The sequence below is a fragment of the Amblyraja radiata genome, chromosome 4, assembly GCF_010909765.2.
Source record: "Amblyraja radiata isolate CabotCenter1 chromosome 4, sAmbRad1.1.pri, whole genome shotgun sequence".
NCBI classification, from domain to species: domain Eukaryota; kingdom Metazoa; phylum Chordata; class Chondrichthyes; order Rajiformes; family Rajidae; genus Amblyraja; species Amblyraja radiata.
In genome coordinates, this window is record NC_045959.1 from 65,704,529 (window position 1) to 65,717,645 (window position 13,117).

General features: G+C 44.2%; 1 protein-coding gene across 1 annotated transcript in view; it reads right to left on the reverse strand.

The window, feature by feature from the left end:
• kcnq3 (potassium voltage-gated channel subfamily Q member 3) overlaps nt 1-13,117 on the reverse strand; it is a 333,849-nt gene that overhangs the window by 82,690 nt on the left and 238,042 nt on the right. Inside the window, exons 3-6 of the mRNA XM_033019667.1 lie at nt 9,855-9,981; nt 8,596-8,768; nt 7,218-7,358; nt 663-773 (exon numbers count right to left, since the gene is read on the reverse strand). Of these exons, the coding sequence (XP_032875558.1) occupies nt 663-773; nt 7,218-7,358; nt 8,596-8,768; nt 9,855-9,981 (552 nt within the window). The remainder of the gene's footprint in view (nt 1-662; nt 774-7,217; nt 7,359-8,595; nt 8,769-9,854; nt 9,982-13,117) is intronic.

The following is a 13,117-nucleotide window of genomic DNA, read 5'->3' on the forward strand; positions in this document are numbered from 1 at the left end:
CAGAGGAAGGAATGGAGATGGATGTGATATCGTCATAAATGACCAAGTGTAAAAGCATCAAAAGCTGAAAACAACCATCTTGCGCTGTTTCTTTGGTAAACGCTAATTTCTTGACAGAGTTCCAGTAGAAGATCAGGAAAGACTCAGAACAATTGTGTCTTATTGAAGACACGGCAGCACTCTCCCAAGTCATGACGGTGACTGAGCTGCCTGCTCCAACAGCAAGAACATCCATCACCTTTCTGAGAGCGAACATATAAAAATCACTGACTAATGAAATTAATATATGGAACTTTTCTTTCAGCTACATTCAACCGAAATAAAACAATTAATATCCAGTGAACTTGGGAGGCTTTATCACCAATGCCTTTTCCTCCTGGGTGGAACTGTTACATTCATATTTGCATCCATGTTTTATTATTTGCCTTTGCAGAATGGGGCAATGTCATGCCTACAATGGATATAGAAACATAGAAAATAGGTGCAGGAGTAGGCCATTCGGCCCTTCGAGCCAGCACCGCCATTCAATATGATCATGGCTGATCATCCAGAATCCGTACCCCGTTCCTGCTTTCTCCCCGTATCCCTTCATTCCGTTAGCACTAATATCCAATATATGTTTGGGTATTTTTCATGCTTTAGCATTAAATGATGGTACTTACAGCTGGCAAAGCAAAGAATGACACTCCCACAAGAGCAAACATCGCAGCCAACAGACGACCTGCCCATGTCTTCGGAGTCTTGTCACCGTAGCCAATTGTAGTCAGAGTAATCTAGACAAAATAAAAGTCACACATTAACAAAAACAATTGAGCTTCCTCTAGAAATCCCTGATACAGTGCGAATTAAAGTTTAGTTTAGTTTAGCTTATTGTCACAGTGAAAAGCTGTTTTCTTGCATGCTATCCAGTCAGCGGAAAGACTGTACATGATTGTACAAGCCATCCACAGGATACAGTTACTGGGTAAAGGAAATAATGCATTAGTACAAGATAAAGTCCAGTAAAGACAAACTAAATATAGTCCGAGGGTCTCCAATAAGGTAGATGATAGTTCTGGACTCTTCTCTAGTTGGTGATAGGATAGTTCAGATGCCCGATAACAGCTGGGATGAAACTGTCCCTGAATCTGGAGGTGTGCATTTTCACATTTCTGTATCTCTTGCCTGATGGAGAGGGGAGAAGAGGGAGTGTCCAGGGTAACACTCATCCATGTCGAAGTAGCCATGCTGAGGCAGCGTGGTGTATATGGATATCTGCACTTCACACTGCATATCCCAGAAAATGCAGGGATTACATACTTACGACACCATCAGAAGTAAAAAAGGTTTTGGGCTGTATGTTTCTATTAGAATCTCAGGTGAGGACTGTTGCCATGAATTTCACATCAAATGGTGTGACTGCTGCTTACTGCCTCCAATCCTTCAAAACCTTTGTGAGCAAAACTTTTGTGACAAACACAGAGGCACAGATAGCTAATTTTTCATTCTCTAATATGGGTGGTGTTGGGATGTAGATCAATTCACCTTCCAGAAATTCACCTGTGGCTAAAGATAGTTCATAAGTTCATAAGTGATAGGAGCAGAACTGGGCCATTCAACCCATCAAGTCTACTCCACCATTCAATCATGGCTGATCCATCCTTCTCAACCTCACTCTCCTGCCTTCTCCCCTGGTACCCGCACCAATCAAGAATCTATCAATCTCTGCCTTAAAAATATCCACTGACTTGGCCTCCATAGTCTTCTGTGGCAATGAATACCACAGATTTACCACCCTCTGACTAAATAAATTCCTCCTCATCTCATTCCTAGAGGCGTGTCATTTTATTCTGAGGCGATGGCCTTTGGTCCTAGACTCTCCCACTAGTGGAAACTGATGATCTGCAAGGGCCTCTGCAATTTCCAGTTTACCTTCCCACATGGTTCAAGGATGTACTTGGTCAAGCCTAGTGGATATATTCACCTTAATGTGCTTTAGAACCGCCAATACCTTCTCATGGGTAATTCGTATGTGATCTGGGACATGAGCCCCATAAATTTTAAGTGCACTGGAATTTTATAGCTGTGCTCAAATATAGCGGAGGTAGTTATACTCCTAGTTCCCCGTTTTATTTATACCTGAGTTTCCATTCATGTGCCCAGCTGTGGGACAACAATGAGTTCAGTTTACTTTAAAAGGCCCTTCGGCCCACAATCCATGCCTACCATTGACCACCTGTTCGCACTGGTTCTATGTGATCCCAAATTCTCATCCACTCCCTACACACTTGGGGCAATTTACAGAGACCAATTAACCTATAAACCTGCACGCCTTTGGGATGTGGTAGGAAAGTGGAGAAATCGAAGGAAACCCACGTGGTGACAGGGAGAACTTGCAAACTCCACACAGACCGCACCTGAGGTTAGGATAGAACCTAGGTCTATGGTGCTGTGAGGCAGAAGCTCAACCTGATGCACCACTGTGCCACCCACTTGAGATAAGTTTCTGGATTGGTCTCACTCTTTTAATTGCTGCCCAGTGATAGATGGAATCCCGATCCAACCTCCGACATGGTACAGAATGCAGCAGGTCTGATCACTGACCTCCCAAGTAAAGAGGTCAGTAATAAGGTTTAATGTAGTTTAGCTTAGGTATACAGTGCAGGAACAGGCACTTCTGCCTATCGGGTCCGTGCTGACTAGCGATACCCATACACTATCACTATCCAACACGCACTAAGGACCATTTACAATTTTTCCAAGCCAATAAACCTACAAACCTCTACGTCTTTGGAGTGTGGGAGGAAACCAGAGAAAAACTGGTCACAGAGAGAATGTACACACTCCATATAGACAGCACCCGCAGGATCGAACCCGGGTCTCTAGTGTTGAAAGGCTGCAACTCTACCGCTGCGACACCGTGCCGCTTTGAAAGTCATTGATCTTAGATTGCAAATGTCAACTGAAATTGTTTGGTGGCACAGTTGCATTTTGAATCTCTGCTTTGTGTATTCAAATGAGTCTTTTTAAAATTTCTTCTCCATATTTTGCCGTTAGCCTTTTGCGAAAAGCTACAGATGAGTAGTTTTTAAAGAAAGTGCATTGAGGTAATGACTGAACCAAGTGCTAGTCAAACACCTTGGGATTTCCTCTCCGCAGCTTAACATGAACAGCAAGGAGAGTGAAGTAAATTATAATACCCACTTCACAATTAAGTCTGAATAGGGTGTAAAACATAACATTGATTCACAGAATTGGGCCCTGTATCTGAGGAGGGATGTGCTGCCATTGGAGATGGTCCAGACGAGGTTTATGAGAATAATACCAAGGATGATTGGGTTAACATGTGAGCAGCTTTAGACGGCACTGGGCCAGGAATCACTGGAGTTTAGAAGGTTGAGGGGGGATTGCATTAAAACTTACCGAATATTTACAGGCCTGGATTGAGTGGATGTAGAGAGGATGTTTCCACTGCTGAGAGAGTCTAGGACCAGAGGCACAGCCTCTGAATTAAAGGAGAATTTCTTTCAGAATTTGTGAATCTGGGGAATTCATTGCCGCAGATGGCTGTGGAGGCGTCATTGGGTATTTTTATAGTGGAGATTGGAGGCACAGTGGCACAAAGGTAGAAAGGCTGCTACATTGCAAGTTCCATCCTGACTATGGATCTGTCCGTACGGAGTTTGTATGTTCTCCCTGTGACCGTATGGATTTCTCTGGGTGCTCCAGTTTCCTCTCGCACTCCAAAAACGTATAGGTTTACAGGTTAATTGGCTTTGGTAAGTTGTAAATGTATCCCTTGTGTGGAGGTTAGTGTACGGGGTGATCGGCGGGCTGAAGGGCATGTTTCTGTGCTGTATCTAAAGAAGTCCAAAGAATGAAAGTGTTAAGACGCACGAACAACTGGCGATAAAATGATCATCTGTACTAGAAATGAGTAATGAATATCAAAGGTTGCTTTATTTTGTAGGAATAAAATAATTCCTCATTTATTCCCACATTCCTAAATAAGAGCCATCATTGTCTTCAGAGCAGCATGCAGCATTAACATCAAAGATACTAGGGGAGCAAGATAGGCCACTCCTCCGAAATCCAATGGGCTGACGTGTAGTACGTAACGGAACGTCACGGCCGCCATTTGTCTGATATGCTTCCCGCTGTGTAATCCACTCTATCATCAGTGTAATCAGTGTTGTTGGGAAGTGTTTGATATAGCGCATCTATTACCTCACGTATTTTAGTTAATTTTATTGTAAATGGTTTCCCCCTGTTCCCCCATTTCCCTCCCATCTTTCCTCCCCAGCCGCCACCTTTGCGTAGTTTCCCTTGCATTGTGTTGTGAAGCTTCCCTTGTATTGCTTTAACACACACTGTGCACAAAATTAAATTTAACTTATATGTATATTTATATCAATGTGTGTTTGTGTGTGCCTGTGTGTGAGAGGCAAGTTAAGGACCTGTCCCCAGCAGCATGCGATTGCATGCGTCTAGCGTGACCAAATGTGGTCGCTTGAAAAATCTTGCAATGCCTGCAGGCGCATTGAGGGCGTACGCAGCGTCTCGACGGGCGTACGCAGCGTCTCGACCGGCGTACGAGAGAGAGAGAGAGAGAGAGAGAGAGAGAGAGAGAGAGAGAGAGAGAGAGAGAGAAACGATGGCACGTTATAACGAATGTTATAACTCCCCATCTCACTCTGCCCCTTCTCTCTCTCCCTACGACACATTGTGAGAATTTCTTAAAACTTAGTCATTGAGGGCTCCGGACCGCGAGCACGGACTTCTTCCTGCAGGTAAAGTCATTCACCCACGTTGTGTCTCTGCCTTTCGCTCTCTCTCTCCCTCCCTCCCTCCCTCACTCTCTCTCTCTCGCGCTCTGTCTCCCGCTCCCCATCTCGTCTCTCTCTCTCTCTCTCGCTCTCCCACTCCCTTCCTCTCTCACCCCCTCCCTGTCGCCTCGGCATTCCCGGAATCATTGATGTTTTGGGGTGACGGCTGCACCTGCGGTTCCTTCCTGTTGGGTTGGGGGGAGGGGGGGCGAGAGTCATGGCCCGTGGGGGCTCCTGGTCTGTTCCCTCTGCGGGTGCCGCCTGGCCCCGCTAAGTTCCTCCAGCACTCTGTGTTTTTTGTTTGGCTCTGCAGTTGAAGGTGGACACGGTGGGGGGGGGGCTGTGTTGGCTCAGCGGGACGGCAGCGGCTCTGGGGAGAGGGTTGCGGTTCTGGTCGAGACCCTTCTGCAGACAATCACAAGTACTCTCACCGACGAGAGTTCAGTTCAGTCTGAAGAAAGGTCTTCTCTCCAGAGTCGCTGCGCTGCCAGTCCTGCTGAGTTACTCCAGCTTTTATCTATCCTCAATTTCCGAGTTAAATACAGTTTCTCACGGGGGGCTTTTTGCGTCTACCCCCCCCCCCCCCCCCCCCCCCCCCCCCCCACTTCCCAACCTCAGCCTCACGGACAGTGTGTGGGCAGACCGGTAAAATGGCGTTGACAATCACACATGTGATACTACGCTTTTTTCGCTGAGTGGCGCATCTTGCTCCTCTGGTATCTTTGGTTAACATGGTCTTTCAGCAAGTACGCTTATATTTTTCCAACTCAATAAGGACAGACTGAAATCAAACTTTATGCTTCCAAGTTACTTTACATTCCCTTAATCTCAGTGGCTTTTTATGGTGCAGTATATTTGTTTGGAGCTTCAGTGCATCTGAGCATCCCATGTCCCCTTCACATACCAAATTTGTTGTATTTCACTGCCTCACCCTTACTATTACCTAGATTCAGATTTATTATGTCCACATTTTCAAATATTGGTCTTTCCAAAGTTTGCCTTGCATTTTTCACTCTCCATAAATGACAGCTCATTTATCAACTAAGAATTTAGTAGATAAATGAGTAGCTAGCTTTGCTGGCTACTTTGTTGTTCATATTGATCTCAGGATATTTGTTGTTGTATTCTTCTACCACAGGCTACTTTCAGGCTTTATATATTCATTCCTCGAACATCGTACAATTTGCTGTTTCGCATGGTGTCATGCTGTTAAACCATGGTTGCCTCCCCAAATCTCTTTCAATGCCTTGCTTATTTTCGTCTGTCTTTAAATGTCTCAAAATGCTTCTCCTCTACTTTTTTAGTCCAGGCCACCATATATTTTCCACAAGCTTTAAATGGCTCCAGCCTAAAATAACTATTCCTTTCAGAGCAGATGGGGCTGCACGGTGGCACAGCGGTAAAGTCGATGCCTTACAGCACCAAAGACCTTGGTTCGAACCGGATTACGGGTGCTTTCTGTTTGGAGTTTGTATGAGCTTCCTATGACCACATGGATTTTTTCCAGGTTTCCTCCCACATTCTGCTCTGGTTTCCTCCCACATTCCAAAGACAAACATGTTCGTAGTTAAATTGGCTTTGCTAAGAATTATTAAATGCCTCTAGTGCATGCAGGTGCAGCAGGCAGTGAAGAAAGCGAATGGTATGTTAGCATTCATAGCAAAAGGATTTGAGTATAGGAGCAGGGAGGTTCTACTGCAGTTGTACAGGGTCTTGGTGAGACCACACCTGGAGTATTGCGTACAGTTTTGGTCTAATCTGAGGAAGGACATTCTTGCCATTGAGGGAGTACAGAGAAGGTTCACCAGACTGATTCCTGGGATGTCAGGACTTTCATATGAAGAAAGACTGGATAGACTCGGCTTGTACTCGCTAGAATTTAGAAGATTGAGGGGGGATCTTATAGAAACTTACAAAATTCTTAAGGGGTTGGACGGGCTAGATGCAGGAAGATTGTTCCCGATGTTGGGGAAGTTCAGAACAAGGGGTCACAGTTTAAGGATAAAGGGGAAATCTTTTAGGACTGAGATGAGAAAAACATTTTTTTCACACAGAGAGTGGTATGGATGATCAGCCATGATCATATTGAATGGCGGTGGAGGCTCGAAGGGCCAAATGGCCTACTCCTGCACCTATTTTCTATGTTTCTATGTCTATGGGACAGTGCTAATGTGCAGGGATCACTGGTCGGCACGGACTCGGTGGGCCGAAGGGCCTGTTTCCGCGCTGTACCTCTAAACTAAACCAACAGATGCTGGTTGACATATTGAGTATTTACAACATTTTCTATTTTTGTTGCTTGGAAATTTTTGATTGATTGCTTGTCCCAGAATATATTGCAGACAGGGAAGAAAAGTCCTTCAGTCCCAGAAAGGCCCAGATATCCTCTCAATGTCCAGACTGAACACTTACCAAACCCCACCACAATGCATCTGCGTAGGTGTTGAAGTCTTGTGTGCTGTTCCGGGCATTATCATCTTTTTCAACCAGGTAAACGAGGAACGAGGCTAGAATGAGCGATAGAAAACCAATATACCAGGCAGTGATGAGTTCCTGATAAACAAGAGAGAGAACTATTAATTGTTTCCAAGTGGATAAGCACACGCAAGGTCGGGATTGCATCCTCAAAGAATAATCTCCCCCAAATCAATGTCTGATAAGGCCATAAGGAATAGGAGTAGAATAAGGCCATTCGGACATCATGTCTACTCTGCCATTCAATCATGGCTGATCTATCTCTCCGTGCTAACCCCATACTCCTGCCTTCTCCCCATAACCTCTAACACCTGCCTTCTTCCCAAAACCTCTGTCTCCTGTGATTCCCCCCCCCAACTCCTCACATCTCTGAGGAATAATCTCACCCAGCCCAATTCCTTCTAGGACCACATGCTGAATTCCCCTCTCCTACCTCTCCTCCCTCCACCTCTATACACTGTCCAAGTGCCAAATGACCAAATCACACACCATCTACCAAGCTCTGTCACCACCAACCACAATTTCTCTACTCTATTTATCTGACACTCTTTAGTCTCCTTTTCACCTCTAACTTTTGTCACTTTTATCTGTTACTCGCCAAATGTTGTCTCATCCCAGCCTCTCTCCGCCAGCTTTCTCTCCCCCTACTCCCTTCAGTCTGAAGAAAGGTCCCAATTCGAAATGTCGCCCGACCATCGCCTCCCTACTGCCTCCATACTGCCCATCCCCTCCATAATGCCCATACTGCCCATCAGACCATACCCCTGACCCCTTGAGTTCCTCCAGCACTTTCCATTACTCAAAATACCAAGTATAGTTTCTCTTCATTTGTATCCTCTGTTATCGTTGCATCACATGATGTTCTGGGATGAATTTATGTTAAATTAAAACAGCTGCTATAATCAGGTCCGTTAAAATAAATGATAGTAACCATAATGGTGAGGATAGTGTTAATGTGCGGGGATCGCTGGTCGGCGTGGACTCGGTGGGCCGAAGGGCCTGTTTCCGCACTGTATCTCTAAAACTAAAACTAAAAACATAAATAATATCGGGTATTAACCTGTTTCACCAGTAAGGCAACAACATAGCCTTATTCTGTTTCTGAAGGGACTTCCTTACTTACCTTGTGTTGGAAGGAACTGCAGATGCTGTTTTAAACCGAAGGTAGACACAAAAAGCTGGAGTATCTCAGCCGGACAGGCAGCATTCAGACGCAAAGAAGGGCCTCAACCCAAAACGTCACCCATTCCTTCTCTCCAGAGATGCCGCCTGTCCCGCTGATTTCCTCCAGCTTTTTGTGTCTATCCTTACTTACCTTGCTGTGTGAACAGATTGCGGAACCTAAGAGTTTCCAAGTGCCTCCCCTTCGGTCCATCCGCAACATGCGGAGTATTTGTAGAAATCGCAAGCTTCGTAGCGACGTTGCCACGATGTTCTGCAACGTCCCCACGGCAACAATCACCACGGAACAGATCAAGACGATGATATCTGGAAAGGTACAAGGAAAATACTCTAGTGTGAGGAAGACTGAATCTAAGAGAGTCAAAAATTCAGTCAGATTCTTCAAAGGGTGGCTGTCCATCAACGGTGCCCCCTCTCCAGTGAGAAGGTTGTGCAGTTTTGCCCCGTAAGAACTGGGGCATCATTCCAGTTCAATACAGATGGGCTGTTGGTGTTGTCATCTTTCAACTGAGTTGGCAACTATAATGCTCTCAAATGGACATCAAATGCCCCATTGCACAATCCCGTAATTAGTTCCTGTATCAATGCCTCAGGCAACAGGTTAATGAGTGACTTTTATGGGCACCATTTAGTTGATGGATTTTTTTAAATTGTACCACAAGGACAGCATTGAGTCAGAAGAAGGGTCCCGACCTGAAAAGTCACCTGTCCATTCCCTCTCCAGAGGCACCTGACCTGCTGAGTTCGCCCAGCACCTCGTGTATCACAAATCACAAATTCCATCTGCCATTTCTCCACCCATTTCTGTGGCTGATCTATATCCCAATGTACACTTTGACAACCTTCCTCACATTCTGGCGACCCCAGCAATCTTGATGTCACTGTTGATTGTTCCAAGGTACAGCATGGAAACAGGCCCTTCATCCTAGTAAGTCCATGCCGACCATTGATTACCCGTTCACATGTGTTCTGTGTTATCTCACAGTCATGTCCACTCCCTACATATCTGGGGATTTAAAAAAAAAAACAGGCCAATTAACTTACAAACCCCCATGTGTCTGAGATGTGGGAGGAAACCGGAGTACTCAGAGAAAACCCACGTGTTATAAGGAGAATGTGCAAACTCCACACAGACTACACTCAAGGTCAGGATCGAGCCTGGGTCCCTGGTGCTGTGAGGCAGCAGCTCTACTAACTTTGCCACTGAGCTGCCCAATGTGAATGAAATAATAAGCTCTTTAAATACAAGCATTTACCATCTTTCCCCTCAGTGCTAGGGTCAGCAATCACCAATCACAGTGACCAAGCTTGAATCGTGAGAATAATTTTGCATTAACATATCTAACAGACAGTTTCCAATTTTGGTTGACTGTTAATAAAACAACTACTGACCTAGAAGACATAATGGCTTTCTGATGAACTTCAGGCGCCCTTTCCATCCTCTATATCGACAGCAGCAGCCAGCTGCCCAGACCCTGAGACCAAACTCTAAGCCAAATACCACAATGGTAACAGCTTCCTATTAAAAAAAGGGCACACTGCTGTTACAAAGCACTACAATTTAATATCAACGCTAAATCATCAATACACTTGTGTAACAGATCATGATAGGAATAGATTGGGTAGACGCACAGGGTCTCTCGCCCAGAGTTGGGGAATCGAGGACCAGAGGACATAGGTTTAAGGTGAAGGGGAAAAGATTTAATAGGAATCTGAGGGGTAACATTTTCACATCAAGTATGGTTGGTGTATGTAACGAGCTGCTGGAGGAGGTAGTTATGGCAGGGACTATCGCAACGTTTAAGAAACAATTAGACAGATACATGGATAAGACAGGTTTAGAGGGATACAGTGTGGGCCAAATGCAAGTATGTGGGATTAGTGTAGATGGAACATGTTGGCCGGTGTGGGCAAGTTGGACCCAAGGACCTGTTTCCATGCTGTAAAACTCGATGACACTATTTCTACATCATACATGTAGGCTACTGACAAATTTCAAAATACATGGTCCCGCCTTGTTTATTTTGATATTTAAAATCAATAAAGTATTAAATATTGTAAGTTGTGCAAAACAGAGCTTCAGTTAAAACAATCCCAACCCCATCTGTGAGAAGAAATTGAATGTTTGACTATCAATTTTTTTTAACATTAATTCTAAAGCCAATGGTGGATCATCTGAGGTTATGGAGAAACACATAAGGTGCAGATAAGTGATGTTGGTGATGATTACAGCAAAAGTTCCTCAGAATTGTGTCCAGGGCCCATCTTGTCTTTAGCAGCTTCAATGTTTTTCCCTTCATCATAAAGTTGAAAGGATGAGCAATCAAGCAATTATGAATCAATCTTTCCCCAATTAAACAAAATGTTATTATTACAAGACATACATGGATAGGAGAGGTTTAGAGGGATATGGGACAAACGCGGGCAGGTGGGACTAGTGTGGATGGGACATCTAGGTCGGCTTGGGCAAGTTGGGCTGAAGGGCCTGTTTCCAGCGGTATGACTCTAAGACTCTCTCTCTATGATAAGATAACATTCTGCCTTAGCTTGAAACCTGACAGGCAATATTTGTTGCACACAAGTACTAAGACTATTGCCAGCAAGTGGGAATCTAATCATCACTCCTTAATGTTCAGTGGCATTACAATTGTTAAATTGTCCACAATCAAACGCCTGTGGTAACTATAGTCCAGAAACTTTGCTGGACTAACTACAAAGATCATTCTTATAAAAGCAAGTCATAGGCTGGATATTCTGGGTATTAGGCAGTGGCTCACTACTTAATGCTGCAAAGCCTTTTCACCATCCATAAGGCCTATCAGAAATGGGGTAAAATATTTTCCACACAAATGTGGACAGCTTGAATAACAATCAAGAACCTTGACACCATTCAGAATATAGCAGCCAGTTTAATTGGCATCTCATCAATCATCTGAAACATGTGCAGGTGCAACATGCTGGTAGGGTGTACCATCTACAAGATGCACTGCACATCTTCACATGTTCATGAGCTCCAGGAGCAGAATTAGGCCATTCGGCCCATCAAATCTACTCCGCCATTCCATCATGCCTATCTGTCTTTTCCTCTCAACTGCATTCTCCTGCTTCCTCCCCATAACCCCTGACAAGAAATAATCACTAATCACTAATCTTTGACAACATCTTCCAAACGCATGACCCCTAACACCTAGCAGGACGGTGGCAGCAGCCACAAAGAAACATGTATTGACTTTCTCCCCAAATCATTAAACGTCCTGACTTTTAAATAAATCAAAGATAGACACAAAATGTTGAAGTAACACAGCGTGACAGGCAGCATCGCTGGAGAGAAGAAATGGGTAATGTTTCGGATCGAGAACCTTCTTCTGACTGGATATGAATAAGGTTAGGTGAATGAATGGATGAATAATGTAAAGAGCAATGTATATTGATCCGAATGGTATATGTATCGGGTTTGAGGATTAGGTGTGTAATGTAATAAGGGGATAGATGAGTTAAATTTGTACAGCGATAGATAGCAGTGTATGAAGAGTCGGAGGCAATTGATTTATATAGATTTTGAATGTGATCAATTTATAATGTATGTAGAGTTATGGATGAGTGATGTATGAAGAGGAAGGAGGAATCATGTATTTATATGTGTAGATGCGAAACAAGGTGGTTAGTAGAGATAGAATCCATAGGGTGATGTACAGTATGTTGTTCAATGCAGATAACTGAATTTGATGAGGTTCTGATCAAACAGGTGGCCAGATTGTTTGAAGAAATTATCCCATGGAGAAGAAGAAGAGTTTTGTAGGAAGAGTGTCAAATGATGTTGTATGGTAAGAAGTAGACGAACAAAATACATAACTAAATGGATGATGTGCGATGTGCTGTTTAAGAAGGAACTGCAGGTGCTGGAATATCGAAGGTAGATAAAAATGCTGGAGAAACTCAGCGGGTGACGCAGCATTTATGGAGCGAAGGAAATAGGCAACGTTTCGGGCCGAAACCCTTCTTCAGACTGAAGAAGGGTTTCGGCCCGAAACGGAGCCTATTTCCTTCGCTCCATAGATGATGTATGATGTGCTAATTGATTGACTTTAAGAAAAAGGAGCAGAAATAGACTGTGCAGTGCTTGAACCTGCTTCATCATTCAAGAAGCTCATAACCGATCTGATCCCAGCCTCAACACCTTCTTGCCAGATCCTCACAATCCTTCACTTCCCCGGAATACAAAAATCTATCGGTCTCAGCCTTCACCTCAACAGGGCACTTGGGCAAAGAACTTCACAACCTTCTTAGAGAAAGCATTCCTCCTCATCCCCATGAAGGTTGCGAATTCTGTTCTGGTCATCATTGTGCAAAATTATAAGTTCCTAAACTGCAGAAACAAAATTAGGCCAGTCGGCCCATCATGGCTGATCTATCTTTCCCCCTCAACCCCATTCTCCTGCCTTCTCCCCATATTAATCAGGAATCTGTCAATCTCCACCTTAAAAATATACATTGGCCTCCACATACTCTGTGGCAACGAATTCCATAAATTCATCAAGTTCTGACACAAGAAATGCCTCCTTATCTCCTTTCTAAATTATTTTATTCTGAGGCTATAGGCTCTGATCCTAGACTCTCTCACTGGTAGAAACATCCTCTCCACATCCACTCTATCC